This window comes from Lentinus tigrinus (genome assembly GCF_003813185.1).
Source record: "Lentinus tigrinus ALCF2SS1-7 unplaced genomic scaffold L226scaffold_72, whole genome shotgun sequence".
Taxonomy (NCBI): domain Eukaryota; kingdom Fungi; phylum Basidiomycota; class Agaricomycetes; order Polyporales; family Polyporaceae; genus Lentinus; species Lentinus tigrinus.
The window spans coordinates 1-24,547 of record NW_027137981.1 but is presented as its reverse complement, the minus strand read 5'-3'; the positions used below and the strand labels follow the sequence as shown (position 1 = coordinate 24,547).

The window sequence follows — 24,547 nt, the reverse complement described above, 5'->3', positions numbered from 1 at the left end:
TGCGCATAGGTTCTGAGCCGTACAAGTAGATCCTGACTGCGCAGCAAGACGCGTCCAAGCGCATGGCTCCTCAGTCCGCAGGAGTGTTTGTGCTATGAGCTGCTATGAGGGAGCACTCATAGGTGCATCGAACGTATCTCGGACAAGTACATCCGGATTGTACCAGAGGCACTGTGATGCTATCTACGTCATGGTATGAATCCCTCATGTTCAGCGCATGTGCCCGTGCTCACACTTGTAGCTCTTTGCAAGTTACGATCCCGATCGTCCTGCTGATTACTGCTTATACCTTCACGCGTGTAGCGGTAACTAGGATCGATATATGAGTTCGAAGCTTTTCCAAACACTGAACAAGGGCGGTACAAGGGCAGCACCATGAAGACAACGCCAGAGGGCGTCTATGAGCCTCGAGGGTTACGACAAGGCCAGAATCGTATCTAAGCGATTCCCGGGCCCATACCACGACCCTACCTCGTGCGTAAGAGGTATATGAGGGTTCACTGGACAAAGGAAGACGCTTTCGAGCAAGCCCGCCCCGCAACTCACCAACAACCCGACCCGAGGTCAAGCCCGATGCTCTGGGAAAACAACTTGTCTGAAGATGGTCGCGGTGCCGAGGAGTGGGCTGGCACACACAACGCTACATCAATGCCTCTTTCTCCCAACGCCCACCGCGAAGAAGAGGAACAACAACAATACCAGAGCATCTCGCGGTACTCGGCACTCCAAGGTGCAGCATTCACTATTGCCGCCGACACCACACATTTGGCTCACTCACTTGTTCTTGTCCACAGACACCGTCGCATATCAGAATTATGTCCAACTGGAATGGGGTAAGTAGCCGAAGCGCTGCGATCTAACGGGAGACTCTGACTGACTGACGCCCTCGATGTGGGGGCACTTAACCACAGAGGACTTCCTCGCGTACCTCGGTTCCCGGCCATCAGACGTGCTCGCGGCCCGGCACCGCGACACCCCGCGCAAAGTCGACCGTGTCACCATCCCGCTCCCGCTCGACGTCGACCCGGAATGCCGTATCGAGATCAGAAATAAGCACACGGGGGACGTGGGCTTCCAGCTCACGAACAAGCTGCACAACGCCGACAGGAGGATAGTGGCGATCAACGAGACGGTCGAGCTCGCGGACGAGCTGCTGTTCGCCCCGATGCAGTTCGTGGACCGTGCTGTGGTGAGTTTATCTATGAGCGATTGGGGCTGGGTTCATGGGAGATTGTGGGGCGCTGATGTGCGCGGTGGCAGTTTCCTGGGGAGGAGAATCACATACGGCCGACGAGGACGATGCCGAACAGGTGGGAGCGGGTGACACTAGGCGTCATGCTGGCCACCATCATTCACAAGCAGTACGAGTGGTCGAAGCAACTGGTGCGTCCTCTGTGTTTGCTCGAATTTGATATTTCGTCAGTCCCATACTGACGCGCGTGAACGAGGACAGAGCGGGGACCTGGCTCATCTATGGGAACTTGATGATCCGCTGTGGAAAGAATGGGCCAAGGAGCCGAGCACTATCGAGGCGTTGTGGGTCACTGCGTTGCGGCGGACGCTGCCTGCGGGGAATGGGCGGGTGTACTGGTTCCCGGAGATTGAGATGAGGTTTAAGTGAGAGCGGGCTGTAAGACGACTTTTGTATCACTTGCCTGTGCTGTTTTTCCGTCCTCGACTGTGATCGTGCTTCGATTCGACCGTACTCTGTCTCGTGTCCCATCAGCCACAGAAGGTTACAGCAAATTTCTCGAACATCACGTTATACCCGTTTCGAAGACTTGAACTGAACGCAGAATATTGAATACGTGGATACTGTAGTCAAGAGTGTGATGAGTGTGCTTCGCATAGTCGAACTCTATCGAGAGGGGACGTCGACGAACTATGTACTGAAGCTGACTTTCCCACGGCGCCAATGACGTCTCCTGCTTCTGCTCTGCTACGCCCATGTAAGTACTAACCACCCTTCCTCATGCAAGGCAACTATCCCTCCCATATCTTTGGCTCACGTTATCATCTGAAATGGCTGCCAATTTGAAGAGCTGCATACATAAGTTTGGTAAGCACAATGTCTAATACGATGTGCACAATCGATCGCTGATATGATTCGCGTTGATCTTGTACTTAGACACTTCTCCAGGATAAGCTGACTGACAAAACGAGCACCGGGCGTTGCACAGGCAAGGTGAGGACGTGCTATTAGTTCGTGATCGAATCGATAATGAGACATTCCATTCAGACTCTAACAATCGATCCTAGGCTGAGCCCGACCAACTTGAAGCTCAACGCGCCGAGTCGGCAATTGTACCTACAACGGGAGCGTCATCCTGTTACTTCTGCGAATTGAAAGCAGACTGGTCGTCACTGCTCTCCTCCGTCAAATAAATCGGTTCTCCCGCTCCTTGATCAGGCCCGTGCTTGCGAAGTCCCGGAACAAGATGAACGTACTCGTCTATACCGGGTCGGACGTCTCCCCTATCTCCCACACAAACGCACTCGCCTCCCTCCGCTCGCTCCTTATCCCGAACTATGCTGTCCAACCCGTAACGTCCCCGGCTCTCTCAGCCCATCCTTGGTCTGCGTCCTGCGCTCTACTGGTCCTCCCATCGCTCCTATCTTCGAAAAGCCCATCATCCGGAAATGGTGTTGCTCCATTGAACGCTGCAGCCGCCAACGAGATCCAGAACTACGTCGCTAGCGGCGGACGACTGCTTTCTCTCGGAACTCCCGCGCGCGCGCAGCCGCGCAGAGCCAACACTTCCCTGTCACTGTCTGCGCAAATGGCGGGTGTCAGCATCTCGGGCCTCGATCTGTCAAGCAGCCAGCCTCAATCAAAGTTGACAATCGAGGACCCCGAGTCACGAGTATCGTTCTCGCTCACACCCATTCCTCGCGCCGAGTCCGACGAGGAGTCAACGGCGGATGTGCAGCTTACGCTTGACGACGGCACGCACATCGAGGGAGTAGGCCGCGCAGGTGAGATCGACCTCTCCGATGTATCTCAGGGCGGCAACATCAAGATCATCGCTCGCCTCCGGACGGACGCAGAGTCCCCTGTTGGGATTCAGGCCCACATTGGGCGAGGAAGCACCGCGATCTGGAGCCTGCACCTCGAATCCCCTCTCTCCGGAGACGAGAAGGATCAGGCACGCATCAGCCTCCTCAAGGGGACCCTCTCGAATCTTGGGCTCACCGTGCCCTCGCAGGCGAGCGAGACCCAAACTCGTGCACGTCCGACGCCACAGATCCTCAGCGCAGCTCCATGGCGCCCGGGCGTCGTCTCGTCTATCCTCCGGGCACTGCAGATACCTTCCCTTGCCGATACGAAGCCGTTTGAGCTGAAGGACAGCAACGACACCTTCCTCGTGCACCCGTCCTCGTCCGCCGCCCGCGTTTTCGCCGAGACGCGTGAGGTCGCTGCGAAAAGTAGCGAAGACCCTGCGACTTGGAACCCGAAGCACATCGTCGTGTACGCAGGCGAAGGAGAGCACGGATCTCTTCCGCCGCATGTGCTCACTCCGAAGTTCGACATTGCGACATATTACGATGCTCTCTCGAAGACTCGGAAGGAACATGGGTGTCCTGAGACCTACCCGCAGAACGAATGGGGCGTTGGCGAGGCACTACTTTATGGCGAGGTTGTGACGAGTACGCAGACAATACTCGACAAGTGCGTGTTTCTCTTTCAATTACGCACATAACCATTGATCATATCCCTGCTGGCATTCATCTGTTCAGGAACATGCGTCTTCTCAGCACCCTCCAGACGCCGTTCCTCTCGCTGGCCTCCGCGCAACTCACCGGACGTGGTCGCGGCGGCAACGTCTGGCTCTCTCCGCCTGGGTGCCTGCAGTTCTCCCTACTACTCCGCGTACCGCTCAGCGCGCTCCCCGCTCAGAAGATCGTCTTCGTACAGTACCTCTTCGCGCTCGCCGTCGCAGAGGCGTGTCGCTCGGAGCAGGTGCTCGCCGCGGAGGGTGCTCGGGTACGCATCAAATGGCCGAACGACATCTACGCGATCGCGCGGGACGGCGAGAAGAAGAAGATCGGAGGGATTCTGGTCAACACGAGCTTCGGCTCCGGCAAGGTCGAGTTGGTAGTCGGTGCGTCTCCCGCAGCTCTCAGGCTGTATAGGGGAAGTGCCTGACGCGCAGACTTGGGACGTAGGATGCGGCTTGAACGTGCTCAACCCGCCGCCCATCACATCTCTGGCACAACTCCTCCCAGAGGGAAGCACCCCGCCCACGATGGAGCGCACCCTTGCGGCGATAATGGCGCGCTTCGAGCGCATGTGGACCGAGTTCGTGCGCGAGCGCGGCTCGTTCGCGCCCTTCATGGACCTGTACCTCGACCGCTGGCTTCATTCGTACGTTTCGTCTGCTCTTTTAGTTGTACCCATTGTGCGAGCTGATACGACCCGCGATAGGGACCAACTCGTCGTGCTCACGACTGTCACGCCCGCGCGCAAGGTGCGCATCGTCGGGATCACGCCCGACCATGGCCTCCTGCGCACGCTGCCGGAGCCGGATGGGAACACGGGCAGCTATGGAGCAGAGTTCATCGACCTTCAGCCGGATGGAAATAGCTTCGACCTCATGGCGGGGTTGATCAAGACGAAGACGTGAATGTATTTCGCCGGTGAGTAGCACAGCACAACCCTTCGGGTCGAGCAGGGGGGGATGGGGTCATGGATTGGATCAGGACAACTTCCTCTTCAAATGTAATGTCTTGCATCACCACGCCAGCGAGCCTGCAGGGCTTTCCATGTCCGTGACAGTCGTACTGTCAGACCTCAACAAGACGTAAGTGTAAGATGAGCCACTAGAGCGCAACGTGGAATATAGACGCGCTACGGTCACTTCACTCGCGACCACCACCATGATGTACGAGGCAAACCCCCAGCTCGCTGCAGATATGCAAGGACTTTCTGTACGATTCTGATTCTCAGATTCCGAGCATTGATTCTCGTGCTTACCCTTGCGCCAACCCTTGTACGAACTGTGACAGCTGGATGAAACTGACATCCCCAGTGAGCACGACGCTAAAGCACCTCGCAAGACGGCGAAGACTCCGCCCGTACGGGTCAACTGCAAACCCCTGCCACCAAAGGAAGAATACGATACACCCCGCTCCACCGGAATCTACTACTACGGATTTTACGTGGGTAATGGGTCGATCGAAAAGTATGGGGTCAAAGTAAACCCTGAGCTCGCGAACGCCGACATATCCCTCCAGTATCAATACGGGTTGGACTACCTCCGTGCCCTCGTAGGCGACCGTGACGAGTCTTTGAGGGTACACCTCGCCGTTATCCGTCGCCGACATAAGAAGGCCATGCCCTTCATTACGCAGCGCAAGCAGGCGCCGTTTTTGGCTTTGTTCCCGTTGGAGTGGGAGGCGTACGTGAACAGGATGTCGGCGAGGAAGGTGGAGAAGCTGGCTGAGGCCCTGGGGTGCCGGCCGGAATGGTTCGAGATTGCGATGTTCATCTAGATGGTGCGTCTGCCACTGCTGGTCGTTGGTGTGTTTACGTGCTCATCCTTCGACCCTGGCCATAGCTTGCATCCCCATACTCCATCCTTCGCGCTCCTCCGCCCGCCTCCTGCCAGCCACGTGGTCTCACTGATGTTCCATGTCAGTTCTGGCGCGCGGCCCCCGAAGCTCACCACCGTTCTCTTTTGAATTCCGTTTCATGCATTCGCGTCGTCGTATCGAACCATCATCGTCGCTTCCTTGTCAAAGTATCTCTCGCACGTTGTCCCCGCTTGTCCCCGTTGGATTATCGCTTTCCGTACTCATGTAATGATATCCTTGCATCTCAACGTACCTTCGTTTGCTACATGCGTCAATGTTGCAGTGGACGCTCCTCTCTTGTAAGTCAAAAGGCGAGATCGTGTATCGAATTGTCTTGAGTGCCAGTGGCAGCACTGAAGAAGTACGTGTTAGTACTGACTGCGCACAAACCGTTTACCGGCTACCAGGACCATGATGCCAGGTTCCGAAGTGGCCGACCGTGCCCGCTAGCCGACACTACAGCATGTTCGCGGCATAGAGACCCGCTTCGGTTGTCACCTCGTGAGTCACAACCGCCACCATGATGTACGAGGCAAACCCCGAGCTCGCTGCTGACAGCAAAGCTCTCTCTGTAGGACTCTGTTCTGTACATACTAAGCGTTCGTGCTAACCCACCTATGAACTGCGACAGCTGGATGAAACTGATATCCCCGCCAAAGCACCTCGCAAGACGGCGAAGACTCCACCCGTGCGGGTCAACTGCAAACCCCTGCCACCAAAGGAAGAATACGATACACCCCGATCCACCGGAATCTACTACTACGGATTTTACGTGGGCAACGGGTCGATCGAAAAGTATGGGGTCAAAGTAAACCCGGAGCTCGCGAACGCCGACGAGTCCCTCCAGTATCAATACGGGTTGAACTACCTCCGTGCCCTCGTTCGCGACCGTGACGAGTCTTTGAGGGTACACCTCGCCGTTATCCGTCGCCGACATAAGAAGGCCATGCCCTTCATTACGCAGCGCAAGCAGGCGCCACTGTTGGCCTTGTTCCCGTTGGAGTGGGAGGCGTACGTGAACAGGATGTCGGCGAGGAAGGTGGAGAAGCTCGCCAAAGCGTTGGGCTGCCGGCCGGAATGGTTCGAGATTGCAATGTTCATCTAAATGGTGGGTCTGCAGCTGCTGGCCGTTTGTGCATTACGTGCTCGTACTCATTGCCTTCAAGTCGGCCCACTCACAGAATCTCTTGCACGTTGTCCCTAGGGCATACTCATGTATGATGATATCCTTGCATCTCCAATGCGCACAGTAATCAACCACCTGCGCCCTCGACACACATGATTACTAGACGGCGCGTCCACACGGCGGGCATTGCCAGATTCTCCGCCAAGGAAAAGTCGAGGAAAAGGCGCGACACCACGACAACTTTTCCCTTCCACGTGCCAAATCAAGGAAAAGTGGATGAAAAGGTAACCTTTTCCATGGCTTTTCTCCCCACACGTGACCAATTTAGGAACAGGCGTCGTCGTGACGCGCCTTTTTCATGACTTTTCCCCTGCCAAAAACCTGTCAATGCCCGCCGTGCCACAGAGGGGTGGGACGCGTCCTGACGCGTCCATAGACGCGTGACGATTAGTAACGCACAATCACGTGCACTGTGACTCTCGTGACTTTACGACTAATCGGGAAGGCCACGCATGGCGGCAGAACATCGGCAAGGTCGGGATGAACTCATCGTCGTCCTCGACGCGCTTGAGCCTCGATCATCGTGATTTCACCCAATTTCTCCAGTCATATACTTCCCTCTCCAGAGTCCAGCTGCTTGCCTTGTGCTCTTCTCGCTCTCCTCGACGACGCACACACAATCGCACTGAGGACTAGGAAGGTGCGTAGCTGGCCGCGGCACTCGTGAGAGTGTGCAGCGGCAGGGCCGTCCACGACCGGAGCTCCCGAGAAGTTCTGACTGACATTGTTTATCTGTGTGTGACTGGACAGCGTATCCCACAGCACTCACAAGCTCCTCATCTGACGTCGCTCTCCTTCTACGCTCATCTCGCACGCATCTACCGCAACGAGAGAAGAAGATGCGGCAGGCCGACTACGCTGCGATAGCCCAGGACGTGTACGCGTTGGCACAGACGGACGACCCGCTCGCGGCGCCGGTGAAGGAGGCTCTGGAGGTCATTGACGAGGCGTTTGAGACGTGGGGGTGCGTCAGCTATGCTCAGTGTTGCCTGCTTCGCCCTGATCGTTTCTACAGCCAAGAGCATGTATCGCTGAGCTTCAACGGAGGCAAGGACTGTGCGTAGCGCGTTCGCCTTCTTCTCTCCGCCGAGATACGCTAACTCACACAAGGCACGGTCCTCCTCCACCTCGTCGCCGCAAGCCTCGGAAGGCGCACATCCTCCTCACAACCCCAACCGCTCGCAGCTGTTTACATCCCCGTCCCATCCCCCTTCCCGCAGCTCGAAGAGTTCATCGACGACGCCGCCTCTGCGTACCACCTCGACCTCTTCCACTCTCCACCCCCGGCCGACCCGCTGCCTGTGGAGAGCGTGCCGACCCCGGGCGCCGCCGCGGCGCCCATCCTGGAGCGGCCGAAGCATGTGAAGGGCGGAGAGGGTATGCGTCTGGCGTTGGAGATGTACAAGGCGCGGTTCCCGCAGGTAGAGGCGATTCTGATTGGAACGAGGAGGAGCGACCCGCACGGAGGTGAGTGTATGCTTTTGAGTTCCGTCTGTCCTTGTTCTTGCGCGTCACGCGGTCATGTCGTTCATCGTTCAGTCCGACTCTGCGTCTCCCTACGTCGTCCTTGACAGCTTGACACTACCACAGTCCACGGATGTATGCGTGAGGCCATGGCTGCGCGCGTCACCTCCGATCTGCCGGGATTGTCGAAGGCTCTGCCGCTCAGGCGGTCATACCTCGCCGCTGCGACACCCTAGTCATGAGAACGTCGGTTGGCGCGGGGATGCTGAGGAGCTTGAGGCAAGTCATATCCGCTCGCGCATACATTGAGCATTCTCCACTCTCGTGTTATTATTCGTGCACTCGATTGGGCAAATTGCCGCTACAATGTCAGTGCGTTGAAGTCGCTGCACCGTCCCTGCGGTTTCTGTGGCGTAAGCGTCGAAGCAGGAGTTACGTCACCTCAGGTGATTCCCTCCCGTCAGCAAGCCGTGCTGCTTCGTGTACTATATCCGCCTACCGCAGACTCCGACGGCTGCTAACGTTAACTTTGACCCCCTCGTTCGGCGCGTGCATATATACTCCTCTCTTGTGAAGCCCGCATATACCTGTACTCACCATCCGTCCTTTCCCTCCCGCCTTACCCCTTGCAGCGAAACTCAGCTTCCGCAACCCGACAGACCCTGGCTGGCCGCGCTTCGTGCGGGTGAACCCGATCATCAACTGGTCGTACGCGGACGTGTGGGCGTACTTGAAGCGGTTTGACGTGCCTTATTGCAATCTCTACAACGAGGGGTGAGTCGAACGGATACAATTTCTGTATCCGCAGGCGTCGAACAGCGAGCTGACGTGCGATGTGCGCAGGTATACTTCCCTTGGCTCGACCTACAACACATTCCCAAACCCCGCCCTGCGTGCACCTTCGCCGTGCACCTGCGGAAAAGCTTCGTCTCCGTCTCCGTCTCCGTCTCCTCGACTGAACGGCACCGCGTCTGCACCCGCAGGCCCATCCAAAGCGAACGGGGCTCCTAAACTGAACGGCTCATCCCCCTCCACAACCACCCCATCATCGAAAATGCAGCCGCTCCCAGATAACTTCGTCATCCTCAACGGCAACCCAACCGCAGCGCTCTGCGTCGGGGAGCCATCCCCATCACAACCCATACCACCAACTCCACTCAGCCCATCCGCGCGCGAACCGCTCCCACACCGCTCGATGCTCGTCGACCTCACGCGCGTGCCTGGGCAGCTGTGCGTCGGGGAGGCGCACCCGCTCCCACCGTCCCCACAACCCCCAGCCGCATCGCTTCCCAATGCCAATGTCAATGGGCATGGACACGTCACGGAGGTGCGCACGTGCGACGGGATAGGGAAGCTGGAGGTGCTGCACCGCTCGGCGGAGATGTGCCAGGGCGAGCCTTCAGCGCTGCCACAGCAGGACGTGTCGGAGGAAAAGGGAGAGAGCGGAGAGTGCACGTGTGCGCCCAAGTACCGGCCGGCGTATGAGCTTGCGGATGGCAGCTTGGAGCGGGCGGGGAGGGCGTCGGGGGTCGTGCCTGCCCCGGCGAGAACGTGAGGGTCAGGTTGGTGTGGTGTGGATTTTAATGTTCGTGTTGGGCTTGTAGATTGCGGGGTGCGGAGTACAGTTTGCAAAGTGCAGACCAGACATTAATTGGCTGTGTAGACTCGGGCGATTCTTGGATGTATCTGTATGAGTATATGTATGTATGCTACGTCCCTTGACACGTTCGGAAGGGTCGCGGGGAAGGCAGTTCGCTTTTGCCAGTCGGAGCTAAGAACTCGAGATCGGTGCAGATAGCGAGCTATTGCGCACCCGGCCAGAGCGCCGCCATCATTCGAAGGATGGGTGGATGACCCAGCGACATCAGTGTCAGTCTGCAGCGTCCTCGATTGCCTCAGACCCATCTTGTCCAAAGAAGTGCGTCCTGAAACCGATCTCTTGGACGCCGGAGGGCAATTGGCCATAACTTGGTGGGAACTGGGAAGCCGGGCGCAGCGTCAATATTACAACTCCACGTGAAGATTTCGAGTGCACATACAAACTCCGTGAACCCGTAAGAATGGGCGATAATGCTCGGGCTGTAAAGAGTGGGACTTTCCTCATGTCTGGCAAAGCTTGAGGCGGAAAGAGGGGTCGCCGAGTCTCTTATCCACGTCTTCAGCTGCTCAGCGGACCACTGGGCGGGCCGAGGCGGGCACGCAACATACGGGTTGTGCGCGTACTTGTCTCCGTACGGATTGAGGTCGAAGGTCACAATATCCGTGTGCTTCCACCAGTTAGGCCCCAACCTGCCCCCCGGCTGGTCGGCTGTATGGAACGAGACCCGGGACCCGTACGGGTAGGAGTGGAGGAGGACGACCCGTTCGTCGGCCGGCTCCTGCAAGACCACGCTGCCTTGGGCTCCCCACTGCTCCCAGGGAATTCGAAGGGGCGGTGTGTAAGTAGGTTCGCCGGTGGTGGGTTCGGGGCGAAGCAGCCTGCGGAACGTCGTGTATGGTATCAAGAGCGCGCCTCCCGGCGGTGTCCCGCGGCGCATGAACCAGTATACGATCATGAGGACCCGCAGCTCCGGATCGGGCCAGAAGGGCGCGTTCGGAGGGGGTGCGGGGATGCTCGACTGTTGTATATGGGGGTTGCACCGGTCTTCGAACGGAAAACCGAGTCTGAGGATACCGTCCGCTGCCTCATCGGGTGGATCGAAGCGATACACGCGCAGCTCGTCCCAATGGGCAGATGCCATCAGGATATGGGCGGCATCTAGCAATGTGTATGTGACCGTTTCATCGAACTGGCGTCCCTAAGTGTCATTTCAGTGCAGGCTCACAAAGCGATTCAGGGTACGCCGACATACCCATATCTTATCGCCCGTACACCAGTTCCATACCTCAACTTGTACGCTTTCCAACGTGCGAAGACTCCATATAACGAATTGTTCATGGATCTGTATCTTGGACATGCCGTAGCACTTGAGTCCCGACGGAGCTGCGTACAACGAACGTGAACGGGCTCGAGGATGCGGGGCGTCTGGTCGCTTCAAGGACCGGACATGCACTGTGACGTCCCTGTAATATGCATGGGAGAGTGTGAGATGGCTTATCCAGTCAGGACGAGGATCCAGGTTGCTTCGGACTCTTACCAGTCTGTTTCTCCATATGGCTGCCCTCGAGCGACAAGCAGCAGATCCTGCGTCGTGTCCACGGATACAACCCAGGTTTTCACTCCAGGAAAATATGCGATCGGAACACGCCAGTGGCTCACAGTGTGATGGTCTGGAAAGGGTGCAGGATCGTAGACATCGATGACACCGTCAAGGGCCTTGATAATGGTGTATGATATCGTTCCGCCAAAGGCAAGCGAGAGTCGCCAGTGGTCACTATCGGGTACAGTAGGTTCGAGAGGGTTGCGCATGGCTGTCAGGTGATATACTCCGGCTTTGGAGATGTAACGACTCCCTGTGCTTGAGCATACTCCGTCGACCAAGCGGGAGTGATGTTTCACCAACAGGGAGAGCTTGTCCTGGTGGTGTGATGGTACATCTATGAGCCCGTGGACGGCGAGAAGGACTTTGTATTGCACGAGATAGGCACTTGACTCCAGCGCGTCTCTGAGAAGACGGCAAACCTGGAAAATCGAGCATGGAATGAGGTTCATGACAATGACAGAAAGCCGCAGTCATCGGCTTATCCTACGCACAAGGCTGAGAGTCAGCAGGTCGCGCAGTTCACAATGCGTGAAGATGCATCTTATGACATCTGTTGGAAGCAAAGCAAAGCAAAGCCTCTGAGCGGGTGAAGACAGCATGTGCAGGGATATCAACTGGTAGGTACCGTGTAAGTAAGTACTATTTATACTGGAACCTGCTTGAAGAGTTGCACTGCCAGTCATAACAATGGCTGCTATTATATATTAACAAGTAACCGTGGACCCATGGCCGACTAGCTCAGTTGGTTAGAGCGTGGTGCTAATAATAAGGTTACGCCAAGGTCGTCGGTTCGATCCCGGCGTTGGCCAATTTTGTCTTTTGTTTGTCTACTTTTTTGACTCTTCCGACCTTGAGGCATGTTCTGATCATGAGGTGCGAAGGATCGCCAGATGCATTGCATGGGCATACGGTAGTTGAAGACATACTGATTGATAGAAGCAGCGAGGCTAGAGACTTTCTACATATGAAAGCCTGCGTCGCTGTGTCCACGCGGACGAAGATGTACAGACGGCTCAAGCAACATTGAAGCCAGATGTAGCAACATCCGAGCCGATGGGTCGCGGTATAGTACCGTGTAGCTACTCGCCTTAGCGAGGCGGCTATCAGGTCCTCAGAGGTGCGAACGGTGTCTCAGTACTGTAAGGCTCGGCAACTTGCAAGGTCATTGGGGATCATGAGCTCGCGATGTAAAGCGACCATGCCTGCTGTTCAAGGGACTTCAGAGACAACCAATGAAGCAACCTCTCGATCTCTTAACGTCCTGTAGCTCAGGACAAAACTCAACCATTAGTCTATTTGCATACTAACCAGAGCATCCGTTGTAGTGTATGATACATATGTGATGTAAGGTATGCCTGTAGTGAGTGGTGGTGGGCCATTATACCGTGATACAGTGTAGTCGATAGCATGAATAGAGAGCATAAGGCGGTGGGAGATGGAGCCGAAATGTCCACAAGAAGGCCCCCTCATATCCGAAGCGCAGCTTCATAGATGAAGAACATGACAGCAGCGTTCGGGATGACACGCATAAGGTGTGCGCTGAGGCCGCCATATAACGAGCGAGCGCCCTCTTCCGCGACGACGAGACGTAGTGTCTGCCACAGGCCCGTGTACTTGACTTTGCCATTGACCAATGGTTGTCGCAGTCTTGTTCGCAGGACCTGCACGTATCACGTCCATCAGTCCGGGGACACGAGAGACATGATAAGGAGGACAGGGACGCACCTCATGAGGGTATGTAATCAACGTCGCGACGCACTTCGCCGCGCCTGCGCTCCCAACCATACCCAGCCACTCCATCGGCCCTCCCTTCCCCTGCGTCCCTGCCGTCAATCGCTTGAGGCGCTCATACAGCACCCACTGTATCGTAGTCTCCGTTACGCCCAGATAGCTCGCGGTCAAGCCCTTGTAGAGCCCACGCACGCCCTCCTCTCGCAGGATCTTCTTGATCGTCGGGACCGAACCCCCCAAGAACGAGTGCGCCCCGGAGATCGCGGGCTTGTGCGCGTCGAGTTGGAGCCGCGTCTTGACGACCCAGATGGGGTTCGTCACGGTGCCAGTCACGATACCCGCGCAGGCTGCGGCGGTGAGGTGGACCCAGGAACTTTCTTGTCCGTGGTTGAAGTGCTCCGCGATGACCTGCTTTCCGTTGCCGTAGGTGAAAAAGATGAGGGACCGCGCAGGGACGACGCCGACGAGAGTCGGTCCAAGTCCCTTGAAGAGTGCTCGGGGGGACTCTTCGCGGTAGATATCTCTGCGATGATGTCAGCACTGCTGTCCCGACATTGCATATGGACGAATGGATGGCGGGGACAGCCCTAGTTTGCGGCAACATGCTCTTTGGCCTGCGGGCAAGCGAGCGGCGAGCGTACTGGAGCAAACAAGGCGACGAAGGTGACGACGCGCTCCACCTAGTGACGATCATCCGCGTTCCAGCTTTGTGTGCTTGCCGCACAACTATGGGCACAAGTAGTAGTTGCAGAAACGAGAACACGTACCGAATGATGTGTGCAGTCTCGACGAAGTGCCAAAGCAGGTTTCTCCGGACAGCGACAGCAGCTACACCATTGCCCTCGATCGCGACGTGACCATGCTTCGCGCGGAAGAGGTCGGACTGCAACCGCGTCTTAACCACATCAAACGGGCTGGTTACTATCGCGCCGCACATCCCTCCCAACCTAGATGAACCCAACATATGTTAGACACGTCCGACCGACCCGTACGTGGAGTAGTGCTTACCCGCCAGCAACGAAGTGACGCCAGGACTGGGCTGGCAACCAGCTTCTTTTTGATGGGCTCTCAACTGGACGAAGTGCAGTATCAGCCATGTCGAGTACGGGAGAGAAGGACTCGGGGAGAGGGAGGTGGTGGTGATCGGCGGGGACAAGTCGACAAAACTCGGCTGCTACTCAGCAGCGATGACCTACTGAAGTTTTGAAAGTTACACAGATAAGATTAGATAGACGCTCATACTCAGAATGATCCTGGCCTCGAGCTTGCATCCTACTGCTCCTCCTCCTGCTCTCCGTCTTGCTCATCTCGTCCTGCTACCACCTGTTATCGATATACAACGCTTCTTGCTTGTAACGAAGAATCGCTATCTTCTCAATATCAGGAGGACGCCACGTCAACGAACTGCGGCTAATGTTCCAATTATCCATCATCAAGGTCTTGTCCAGTGAAATCGTCTGGCGGAGTAATGTCTCTCTTACCTGGACGATACCTAGGACACCGTGGCCGTACAACCATCACAGTTCGGACTCCCACCAGAACAGGCCATTACGAACGACTTGAACAAGAAATACGCGAACCGGGTTCTGCATGATGTCGGACTCTGCGTGTGTGTTTTCGACCTCGCGGAGGTAGGGGAGGGGAAAGTGAGATATGGCGATGGTTGTTTGTGGTACAAAGGTTGGTGAGTGAGACTTGCTGTTATGAGAACCGGACAATGGCGTTCGCTGCGAGGCTTGAGGTCTTCATGCTGCAGTCGCAGTATTTCCGCTACGAGTGCGTGTCCAGATCTCTCGGCGATACATATCGTCCACAGTCAATGCGTTACAAATGTAGATGCGAACTGCAGTTCACTCTTCTGACGGCCGTGCCGCGCAGTGGCTTGGCGACACGGTGAACTACCGACTTACCGATTGGAAGAGCTATGAATCGAGCTAGGCTATCCGCCTGCATCTCTCAGCCTCACTACGTGTCAGTTGGTTGCGAAGCGATAGCGATCGCTTGCATTAAGGTACTACGACTTACTAACAACCTCACGCAGTCATATTCCGCATGGTGATCTTTAGGCCTTTCGCGTCGGAGGTAATCCTTGCAAGAGTCAAGTCTTCGGATGAGGATGGAGTTCGCCGTACGTCTTGCATTCTCCCCTTGCTTTGCAGTCATGTTTCATGGGTTCCGATGAACAGTGACTGTCGGTTTTTTCGACGACATTTACGTGCCACTGGTGTATCTACCAGAGCCCAGTGCATTGTGAGTGTAAAGCTACGAGATGTTCCGCTGTGTATTGACTGAACCTTCACCACAGTGATTCAAAAGAGCGCGCGCACTTCTGGCTGCCGGGCTCGGAGGCAACATCTTCACATGAACTCTTAGACTCGGCCTTGACAGACCGGATGTACATCGACGCGGGCGACGTGGTCAGAGTCCGTGTGGAGTCGGATGAGTTTCATGACGACGAGCCAGGTCCGCCCAAGGCCCATGAGGGCGTGCAACAAGCACGGGAGCACCGCCGACCGCCCTACACCATCGTGGTGCGTATTTCCCCCTACCTCCATTCCCGCTGCTACCGCAGTTACTTCTGGCTGTTCGGGCGCACTGATACATTGCGCTGTTTTAGTGTTCAATGTCGGAACAAGGCTTAGGTCCGACTTCGTGGTGGAGGAACGCCGGAGTTGAAACGATGGACGAGGGCTGAGGCGTCCCGCTATGGACGTGTACATATGGGCGATGTCACGGAGAGATGGTGCGTAAGTTCATTCATCCGAGCCTCTTTTGTGCTGAAGGCGGGCGGTCGTCTAGGCTGGGCGATATCTTTAGGCATATGATTGTAGAGTACAAGCTCAAGGTTTCGTTCCTCTCCACTTACGGATGCAACTTCCGCCGTACCGCCGAATATGCGGTGTATCATCCATTACGCTTGTGCCTGCCTCTCCGAGCGCGGTGAATCAGGTGCGTACCGTGGAAAGTTGAGCAACGGTTATGGTAAGCTCCAACTATTTTCAGTTCGTGGCTGAAAGGCAGTTGAAAGACTGACTGCCCGCCTGCACCCGCCATAGTCCCCTGCAGTGCCTGAATATGACCGCAGCTGTCGGGACGCCAATGAGCCACGGAACCGCATACAGATTTGACCGCTGACTATGACGTCTTGCCAGTGACACTCGCACCTGGACAGGCCCGTCGCGCACAAGTCCCTCAGGCTGTAACAATTGGAAAGGACTTCATGTCCGAGACATGAAGGCAGTGGTACAGATGGCACGCGGCGTCCTCTCTGCCTGAAAGCTCCGCAGATACACCCACTTAGTAATCCGCCATGTAAGGGTCCAGCTGTGCAACCTGCGACTGTCGTTCTCTGTCACTTTGTATGGTCTAGTGTGGTTTTGGGCTCATGAGAGCTCCTGCTGGTCCTTTAGCTTTCCTAAAGCCTATCTTAAGTTGACTCGCGTTGGTGTGCGCCTTCTGCGAACGCCACAATGCGGAAGTAGGGGGTGCTGGCGAAGCACCTCACGATCTCGAGTAGGTCTCTCCATTGTGCATTGTTCAGGGTACCCAGCGGCTCATTCAGCATCCAGGTCCGATCATATGTGGATCAGGCAGGAGTCTACCTCAATGAAACATAGCCAGGACTGCGTACGGGAGCGCAAGCCGGTTTATTCAAGCGGGACGCCCTTCGCCGCCACCGTTGTACGCGCTACTTTCCGCTGGTGTCGCACTGATACGTCGACCGAGTCACCATGAGTTGCTGTCTCAGGCCTTGGCAGGTATCCGGCCGACGCATCGCCCCTTGTGCGGTTACGAGTCGGCCTTCCCAGTCGTGTTGCACATGGAGAGGGTACGAGTACAGCCCGCCAACTGGACATCGCCGCATACCTCGCGATGTATATAAAGGTGCGCCGCCGCTCTCTCGACCTGCACTTCAGTAGCTGTGACTGAAGACGACCTACTCTCACACTCCTTCTTTTCCTACTCCAGCATGCCATACATGCGACTTCGTACAAGCGTTGCCCTTATCGCCCTCGGGCTATTCGGAAGGGCGTTGGGTGCGATCGGCCCTGTTGCCAATCTACCCATTGTCAACAAGGTCATCGCTCCTGACGGCTTCACCCGCGATACCGTCCTTGCGGCAGGGCAGTTTCCCGGCCCTCTCATTGTCGGCAAGAAGGTCTGTCTTACAAGTAATTACCATTCGCACTTGCACTAACGTCCATGAATACAGGGAGACAACTTCCGCATCAACGTGATCGACCAGCTCAAGAACGAGACATTGGTGACACCCACTAGCATTGTGCGTAGTTGCATCCTGCTTCTGCCAATACGCCCATCTTGACAGCACCGTTTTGCGCATCTTCAGCACTGGCACGGCTTGTTCCAGCACACGACCGCCTGGGCGGACGGCCCTGCATTCGTCACTCAGTGCCCCATCATCACGGGCGACTCCTTCCTTTACAACTTCCACGCTGCAGGCCAAGCGGGTGAGTACTTACGTGCAGCATTGGATGCACCTCTCAATACTCGGCAACGGCTCACAATCGTTCATTTGCCCAGGCACCTTCTGGTACCACAGCCACATCTCGACGCAGTATTGCGACGGCCTGCGGGGTCCGCTCGTCATCTACGATCCTAACGATCCGTACAAACACCTTTATGACGTTGACGACGGTTAGTCCATCTTGAGGTTCTCCAGGCGTGGAAGGCTCAGAGTGTTGATACTGGTATGCTGTGTAGAGAGCACTGTCATCACCCTCGGCGACTGGTATCATCTTCCTGCTGCACAGGTCCCCGTTCCTGCGTACGTTTCGCGCTTACACTGCATTCATGCTCCATGCTAATAGGGGGTCGTACAGGATGGAGGACAGCACCGTGATAAACGGACTCGGCCGGTTTCCGGGCGGTCCGCTGTCTCCTCTTGCGGTTATCAACGTAGAATATGGCAAGCGGTGTGTGATGGTGCTCCCATCAGCCTAGCAGCAGCTGACTGCTCATCTTGCAGCTACCGTTTCCGACTTGTCAACGTAGCATGCGCCCCGAACTACCTCTTCAGCATCGATGGCCACGATATAACAATCATCGAAGCGGATGGGCAGAACACCCACCCTGTGACTGTCGACTCTTTGCAGATCTTCGTTGCCCAGCGGTACTCCTTTATCGTGAGTTATGTGGTAGTGCACGCGACGTGAATCCCGCTCAAAGTACCTTCCGTAGCTTGAAGCCAAGCAGCCCGTTGGCAACTATTGGATCCGCGCCAATCCCGACAATGGCAGTGCAAAACAGACCGGTTTTGCGAACGGCATCAACTCTGCTATCTTGCGGTACCACGGTGCCCCGAACAAGGAGCCTACCACCAATCAGACTGCCAGCGTAGCTCCGCTTAAAGAGACTGATCTTCACCCCTTGGAAAGCCCGGCGGCGGTGAGCATGACGCGGCCTTCCATACACATCAAGAAGTATAGATGCTCATCCAGTCCTTGAAAACAGCCGGGCAAGCCGCATCCGGGCGGTGCAGATGTAAATCTCAACTTGAACCTCTCTTTCGTAAGTCAATCCCCTCCAAACTTGATGCGTACGAATGCGGCATGAGCTAAATATGCTCACACATTGCGTTAGAACGGGACGGAGTTCTTCATCAACGGCGCGCCCTTCATCCCGCCTACTATTCCCGTCATGTTGCAAATCCTGAGCGGCAATCTCAAGGCGCAGACGCTCCTGCCACCCGGTAGCGTGTACAACCTTCCGTTGAACTCAGTCATCGAAGTCTCAATCCCGGGAGGCGTCGTCAACGAACAGCACCCGTTCCATCTCCACGGGGCAAGTTCCTTTCACCGCACGGCCCACTCGTCATCGTGCTGATGCGCATACTTTCTAGCATGCTTTCTCGGTGGTCCGCAGCGCAGGCACCACCGAGTACAACTACGTGAACCCCGTCAGGCGTGATACCGTCAGCATCGGCCTTGCGGGAGACAATGTCACGATCCGCTTCGTCGTAAGTCCGCCCGCGTCTTCTGGTCCACGGTTTGGACTAACCTTGCCTGCAGACCGACAACCCCGGACCGTGGTTCCTCCACTGCCACATCGACTTCCATCTCGTTGCTGGTCTTGCCATTGTCTTTGCGGAGGACGCCCCCGATGTCGCTGCTGTCAACCCGGTGCCTGGTACGTCGGTCGCTCAGAGCTCTAAGGGAAGATCCTCTGCTAACCTTGTGGTTGCACTTCACAGCGGCCTGGAAGGAGCTGTGCCCCAAGTATGATGCCTCGATAAACCATAAGCGGATGGACGAGTTCTAACCGGATAAGTCCTTTCGCTGAACTGGCTCTGGATCGAAATGGACACGGACATCCCGTCACTCTTTATTAATTATTCTCGGTGTATTATTGCTATATCGTATTACTCCCTCCTCTCCTTGTTTGTGTTCGGTTTGGACCATACATGTAACCTGTAGTTTGGCGTCGTAGTCCTATGTTATACACTGTTTATTGGTTGAACCTCCAGACCGCTACGCACGCACGAGTAGTTTCCCTCCTTCGGCCGCGTCCACTCGCGGGGAGAGCGCAGCGAATCTTTCTGAGTATCTCTGTTTCGTCTGACAGTAATGGCGGAGTGAAAGCTTCCCGAACTGTAGATTTTAGAAAGGCAACATCCGGGAAGTAAAGTTCCAGCTCTTCCGAAAATGTAAGTCTCCCTTCGTAATCAACCTCTCCATGCTGGCGGTGACTACGGTAGTGAGGGTTGCAGCGCTGTTCTGGCCTCCTATCGATCTTGATTGACGTTCCCCTGGCCTTGTCCCTACATAGTATGTTGCAAGATATGTCCGCGCGGCCGAAAGTATAATGTGTTAGTCATTCAAGCGCAGCATGTTATAGCACGTTATGGACTATGCCGAGAGCGAGCACATCCTCACTTGTGCCTGGGTGTCTTTGTTCCCTTTGTGCCGGATGCGGACCTGAACGTGAACGCTTAAGCCTTCGAATTACAACTTCCGAGTCAGATCTTCACGGCAGTACGGACTTCGTCCTGGACGAGATTCTCTACTACAGGAGCAGCCGAGAATGAGAAAGGCTTGGAGATAGGGAAAGGGCGTACCGTGGCGTCGGCGAGGCTTCGAGTTCATGCATCGATTTGATCTTCATTGTGTTGCATCTTGCTTCCCTTGTCTTGAATACTACTTGCGAAACCGAGGGAACCGACGGAGCTGCATGTTGAACGTGAACAGTGAAGTCTAGTACTGTGGGGGTATGTACAAGTCCGAGACATACGTAGCGCGTCGACCAGAGCACAACGAGTAGCGAGATAACAGATAACAAAAACAAACACTAAAGATGCGTGAAGACTTGAGAGCCACAGCACCCCGTTCCGATACAGCGGGGACAGTTGTTTGTAAAACGGCCTGAGCCTGAGCGCGCGAGCTTAACTCTTGCGGCTTGGCTTGGGCTTCGTAGGGGACGCTAAGCGGCTCGACCGTCTTCGTTCCAGAGCCGCAACAGGGGCAGCAGACCCTTCATCGTCAGTCGCGGACGACGCCACAGCCTGAGTGCGCGCCTTCTTGGACGGGGGGCGCTTTGGGGACGCGTTGGCCCCGCCACGGCCCCTCCTCGACAAGCTGTGCGCACTGCCCGTAGCAGCCTCAACAAACTCTGCGAACTGCGCAGCCACATCGGTGGGAGGCGCAACGCCCGTATCCGCGCCACCAGCAGCTCCAGCTACGTCGGGCGGTGGTGGCGACGGCTCAGAGCTCAGATCTGCGGCTTTGCGCTTGCTCGTACGGGAGGCCTCAGCCTTGAATCGAGCACGACGGGCGGGGTTGCTTGTACCCGGACTGCCCGCATTGTCGACGTGGGCGTCCGCTGTGGGTACAGGAGGCGGCGCTTCGGCGGCCTCAACGAGGTCAGCATGCTCTGCCATAGCACGCGCTTGCATTTCCTGTGAAGGGGCTGGTAGCTGGATTCCCATGCTCAGAGCGTTCCGGATGACGTCCACGCGGCGCTGCAGTCGCGCAGGAGAGGGGTGACCGTCGGACTGACTGCTCCCGCCATCGTGGAGGGGTTGGCTTGATGAGGTGTCGTCTATCATGGCGAATGAAGGAGTCTTTTCGCGGGTCGAGTCCTCCATGACGACGCTGGCCGTGTCGAGTGCCATCCGGTCCGACACGACAGACATCATGGAGGCGTCAGGTAAGAGCGACTGCGACTCCGAACGAGATGGAGGTGTAATGATGATCTGATGTGGGACTTCCGACTGGGAGTCGAGGATCAGCTCGCTGGTCCCCCGGGCCGCACTGTTCAGCGCATGGTGTAGATGGATCAACCACGGGTGCTCGCGAGCCTCCGTCAGCGTCATACGCTTCTTAGGGTCGTACTCCAAGAGCCGCCGGATGAAGTCCTTTCCTATGAAGTCCGTGAGCGGGAGTAAGTGTGAGGGTAGTATTGTGAATCTACCTTCCTCGCTGACGTGGTAGTCCTCGAGCATGTTCCAGTCAATCGCGTGATGCTGAACACGCCTGGCAACGTCTGTGGCTTCGGGGTTGACGTTGAACGGCGTGCTCATTGTGAGCCTATTTGTGGGTTAGTATGGGTAACGAGATATGAAGCGGAGGGAGTCGCACATTGCCCAGACAATCACACCGACGCTCCAGCTGTCGACCACGTGGTCATACCCTTCGGACCCGTTCACGATCTCGGGCGCAAGGTATACAGGGGTACCGCAGAATGTCTATATGCACCGTATGGTCTTAGTACAACACGAGCACGCGGGAGTCGACGTACGTGTAGAGCTGTCATGGTGTCAACGACCTTGGCGAGGCCGAAATCGGCAACTTTGACTACCGGCGGATTGTCGTCGGTGAGGAGAATATTCTCAGGCTTTAGGTCCCGGTGAGCGATCCCGAGGCCGTGAACATACTGCGATGTGTCAGGTTAGGCTAGGGTTGAAGGGGTATGAGGAAACTCACAGCGAGAGCATCGCATATCTGGTAAGTCAGGCGTTGTGCAACAGGTTCCGCTGTCAGACTTATCAGCAAGCGGCTGAAGCGGACGAAAAGACAACGTACGGAGTTCTCTCCGCTTCTCCAGGTATCCGAGAAGATCACCCCCTTTGACCAGCTCGAGGACGATACCTTTCATGTGACCAGTGAGCAAGTGAGCAACACCACATTTTGAATCGGCTCACTGATCCCCTGAGATTCATAGAAGACTTCCTTAAACTGGCAGATGTTCTTATGCTCCAGTCGCTGCATTATGTCAATTTCCCTCTTCAATATGTTTGGTATCGTATCGGGTGTGACGGCATCCGCGGAGGGATCGGAAACGGCCTTGCGGAGTTTGTTGGCTGGCATTATCTTCACAGCATACCAGTTCCCTTCCTCACGATGCAGCGCCTTCATCACAGTTCCGAAGGACCCCCTTCCTAGCATGTGCTGAAGGTCGTAGAGCTTGTCCAGACCCCCGGCGGGTGCCTTACATGCCCTATGACGGAATATGAAGCCTATGTCATGGGTTAGCACAGTTGGAACACATGTATCTGGATGGCTCACGATAATCGTCAAGCGCCCGAGACTCTACGTTCCCCACGTAGGTGCCGAACGCGATCTCGCACCCATCGGTGAGAATTTTGCATCTTGCACCACGTTCTGAAGCCACTCGAACGCCGTCAATCTAGGTCTGTCATCAGTGCGACGTGGATGCGGTGAGCAGGGGCTACCCTTACAAAGGTGCCATTCGTTGACGTGTCAGTAAGGATTACGGCAGACTTGGAGGTTTCGTCGCCATCCCACTCTATCGTGCAGTGTTTGGTACCTACGATAGGAGATGCTTGTCAGAAACCATCGAACAGCCATCAATGTGTGCCTACTGACTAACGAACAAACACCGCCGGAAGCGTATGTCATTCCCCGGACCACGACCAATGGTGTACTTTGGCTGCCACTTGAAAAAGTTGATACGCTCAATGTGAGGGTTATTGGAATTTGCAGGGAGTAGGAAACCCCAGATGTCCAGTTCGTCCGTGACGTCGTCGAATTGCGTAGCGAACTGAGTTGCAGCCTGAGTAGGTTGCGTAACAGCGCCGTCGGCCATGAGCAAGGGATCAAGGAGGATAGGTAGGAGTGTCAACGGGGGAGAGTGATGGTCGGGGTAGAGTGAGAGGTCCTAACGACCAACAAGTGTTCAAGCGGATGGGTGGCGCATTCAAGAACAAGGACCATTAAGCGAGGCTTTGACAGCGCCGAGCCAAAGTCGGGTATCCGGTCAGCGACTATTGCAGGACTCTGTAGTAGGATGGCAGTACTCGAAGATCAGATATGAGGAGGCTGTGATACCTGTATGAGCTCATTCAGCATGAGCGTAAAACTGAGTCCGGCGTGGGCGCGGCTCGAGAAACAGCGGCGGATTCCAGTTTCGGAAGCATCTTGGGCGTCCCAAATTTATGGCGGAGCTTGTCGGAGCTGGGTCTTTCAAGAGCCTCGGACACCTCAGTTACGCCCACCCAGTCTTCTCCCTGTAATATTCGTCGAACGACTTCAGGGCATCCATGAGACAACTTGCAACGCCCATCTTGCCCCTGTTCGCTACCGTCTCGTCTCGAATGTTGGCTGCTGGCGGATGAGGTGTGAAGCACAGCCACCCAAACCAAGTTCACAGCCACTTACAGCCGTCCGAGTCGTCGGCGAGCCTAAGGATGAGGTCTCTTCGACCAACCACACCATAAATATCAACTCGGTGGAGCAAAGCCTTGCCCAACCTCAATATAATGTTCTGTAAGCGGTTGATTTCTTAATGCGCGCCGAACTTGAAGTGCAACCCGGGCCCGAACACGAGTATAGTTTGGACGGCGGCGAAGGTAAACGAACGGATCGTAGCTGAAGAAGTGCAAAGATTTGATGGGTCCTCGCTGCCTGGTGCGGAGGGAGGAGAGTGTAGAGGAGAAGTCAAGCAGCATCTGTCTCTCAGACACAACATATCAAACCTTCACAATATCACGCGACATCGCCGAACATTGAACTTCACTCTCAACGACATGGTAGAACAAGGTGAAGACTTCCTAGAAGACGTAGCAGGCGTATTTCGAAGCTACTGATAGTGTATGATAGGGAATGAGATGGCCGTCGTAGAGGGATATTGTCTGTAGAGCAACTCGAATGGGTTGGAAGCTCCAAACGCGACTAGTGTGTAGACTCCGCGCTCTGTGCCTGCTCCCCCGCGCCGTCGAGGAGCGCATTGATTTCGGTGATGCCGGCCTTGGGATAGTACCGATGCTGCTGTCGTGGACTGGCCAAGACAGATGAGAGCGACGGGTATGAGTGATGGAACACAAGATCCTGGCATAGTGATATATCACCAACCTCTAGGTAGAGGTAGCAGGCGATGTATCACCGTCTCTCGTTAGAATACATCAGGATATATC

At 55.8% G+C, this 24,547-nt stretch overlaps 10 protein-coding genes and 1 non-coding gene across 11 annotated transcripts; 8 read left to right on the top strand and 3 right to left on the bottom strand.

The window, feature by feature from the left end:
• Window positions 1-573: 573 nt before the first annotated feature.
• Window positions 574-1,621, top strand: L226DRAFT_576654 (uncharacterized protein; the record flags this gene model as incomplete). The annotated part of the gene is made up of 5 exons (XM_067685399.1): window positions 574-730; window positions 795-833; window positions 912-1,189; window positions 1,261-1,383; window positions 1,454-1,621. The coding sequence occupies 5 exons, from the start codon at window positions 574-576 to the stop codon at window positions 1,619-1,621; spliced, it is 765 nt and encodes a 254-aa protein (XP_067528705.1).
• An 817-nt stretch (window positions 1,622-2,438) lies between these two features.
• L226DRAFT_473904 (uncharacterized protein) lies at window positions 2,439-4,147 on the top strand (the record flags this gene model as incomplete). Its single annotated transcript, XM_067676547.1, has 2 exons — window positions 2,439-3,670; window positions 3,739-4,147. The coding sequence occupies 2 exons, from the start codon at window positions 2,439-2,441 to the stop codon at window positions 4,145-4,147; spliced, it is 1,641 nt and encodes a 546-aa protein (XP_067528704.1).
• A 723-nt stretch (window positions 4,148-4,870) lies between these two features.
• On the top strand, window positions 4,871-5,820 carry L226DRAFT_540982 (uncharacterized protein). The gene is made up of 5 exons (XM_067681978.1): window positions 4,871-4,929; window positions 5,008-5,496; window positions 5,650-5,666; window positions 5,737-5,762; window positions 5,793-5,820. Exons 1-2 carry the CDS (start codon window positions 4,879-4,881, stop codon window positions 5,491-5,493), a joined length of 537 nt encoding a protein of 178 aa, XP_067528703.1. The 5' UTR covers window positions 4,871-4,878; the 3' UTR covers window positions 5,494-5,496; window positions 5,650-5,666; window positions 5,737-5,762; window positions 5,793-5,820.
• A 266-nt stretch (window positions 5,821-6,086) lies between these two features.
• On the top strand, window positions 6,087-6,822 carry L226DRAFT_617713 (uncharacterized protein). Its single transcript, XM_067687076.1, has 3 exons — window positions 6,087-6,145; window positions 6,206-6,682; window positions 6,741-6,822. Exons 1-2 carry the CDS (start codon window positions 6,095-6,097, stop codon window positions 6,677-6,679), a joined length of 525 nt encoding a protein of 174 aa, XP_067528702.1. The 5' UTR covers window positions 6,087-6,094; the 3' UTR covers window positions 6,680-6,682; window positions 6,741-6,822.
• Window positions 6,823-7,241: 419 nt separating this feature from the next.
• L226DRAFT_540980 (adenine nucleotide alpha hydrolases-like protein) lies at window positions 7,242-9,971 on the top strand. The gene is made up of 6 exons (XM_067681977.1): window positions 7,242-7,400; window positions 7,511-7,724; window positions 7,776-7,816; window positions 7,871-8,227; window positions 8,857-8,998; window positions 9,068-9,971. The coding sequence occupies exons 2-6, from the start codon at window positions 7,600-7,602 to the stop codon at window positions 9,777-9,779; spliced, it is 1,377 nt and encodes a 458-aa protein (XP_067528701.1). The 5' UTR covers window positions 7,242-7,400; window positions 7,511-7,599; the 3' UTR covers window positions 9,780-9,971.
• L226DRAFT_617711 (uncharacterized protein) lies at window positions 9,787-12,032 on the bottom strand. The gene is made up of 5 exons (XM_067687075.1): window positions 11,919-12,032; window positions 11,362-11,846; window positions 11,077-11,287; window positions 10,264-11,022; window positions 9,787-10,202 (listed from the first exon to the last, which is right to left on the bottom strand). Exons 1-5 carry the CDS (start codon window positions 12,024-12,026, stop codon window positions 10,095-10,097), a joined length of 1,671 nt encoding a protein of 556 aa, XP_067528700.1. The 5' UTR covers window positions 12,027-12,032; the 3' UTR covers window positions 9,787-10,094.
• A 122-nt stretch (window positions 12,033-12,154) lies between these two features.
• Window positions 12,155-12,236, top strand: L226DRAFT_t290. The gene has a single exon. It is a non-coding gene; the product is annotated as a tRNA-Ile (tRNA).
• Window positions 12,237-12,710: 474 nt separating this feature from the next.
• L226DRAFT_540978 (mitochondrial carrier) lies at window positions 12,711-14,299 on the bottom strand. The gene is made up of 4 exons (XM_067681976.1): window positions 14,167-14,299; window positions 13,926-14,105; window positions 13,153-13,681; window positions 12,711-13,088 (listed from the first exon to the last, which is right to left on the bottom strand). Exons 2-4 carry the CDS (start codon window positions 14,093-14,095, stop codon window positions 12,894-12,896), a joined length of 894 nt encoding a protein of 297 aa, XP_067528699.1. The 5' UTR covers window positions 14,096-14,105; window positions 14,167-14,299; the 3' UTR covers window positions 12,711-12,893.
• Window positions 14,300-14,446: 147 nt separating this feature from the next.
• Window positions 14,447-16,061, top strand: L226DRAFT_540976 (polymerase III polypeptide H). Its single transcript, XM_067681975.1, has 7 exons — window positions 14,447-14,595; window positions 14,655-14,838; window positions 15,200-15,286; window positions 15,345-15,408; window positions 15,464-15,689; window positions 15,776-15,901; window positions 15,958-16,061. The coding sequence occupies exons 1-6, from the start codon at window positions 14,572-14,574 to the stop codon at window positions 15,851-15,853; spliced, it is 663 nt and encodes a 220-aa protein (XP_067528698.1). The 5' UTR covers window positions 14,447-14,571; the 3' UTR covers window positions 15,854-15,901; window positions 15,958-16,061.
• A 966-nt stretch (window positions 16,062-17,027) lies between these two features.
• Window positions 17,028-19,575, top strand: L226DRAFT_617708 (uncharacterized protein). Its single transcript, XM_067687074.1, has 14 exons — window positions 17,028-17,043; window positions 17,128-17,317; window positions 17,372-17,440; window positions 17,507-17,627; window positions 17,701-17,814; window positions 17,881-17,944; window positions 18,000-18,092; window positions 18,146-18,302; window positions 18,358-18,564; window positions 18,631-18,687; window positions 18,760-18,960; window positions 19,019-19,135; window positions 19,188-19,305; window positions 19,370-19,575. Exons 2-14 carry the CDS (start codon window positions 17,129-17,131, stop codon window positions 19,435-19,437), a joined length of 1,575 nt encoding a protein of 524 aa, XP_067528697.1. The 5' UTR covers window positions 17,028-17,043; window position 17,128; the 3' UTR covers window positions 19,438-19,575.
• Window positions 19,576-20,340: 765 nt separating this feature from the next.
• L226DRAFT_540974 (Pkinase-domain-containing protein) lies at window positions 20,341-23,518 on the bottom strand. The gene is made up of 10 exons (XM_067681974.1): window positions 23,001-23,518; window positions 22,853-22,941; window positions 22,680-22,800; window positions 22,316-22,630; window positions 22,197-22,262; window positions 22,098-22,147; window positions 21,913-22,047; window positions 21,753-21,859; window positions 21,586-21,701; window positions 20,341-21,534 (listed from the first exon to the last, which is right to left on the bottom strand). Exons 1-10 carry the CDS (start codon window positions 23,218-23,220, stop codon window positions 20,558-20,560), a joined length of 2,196 nt encoding a protein of 731 aa, XP_067528696.1. The 5' UTR covers window positions 23,221-23,518; the 3' UTR covers window positions 20,341-20,557.
• Window positions 23,519-24,547: the final 1,029 nt, after the last annotated feature.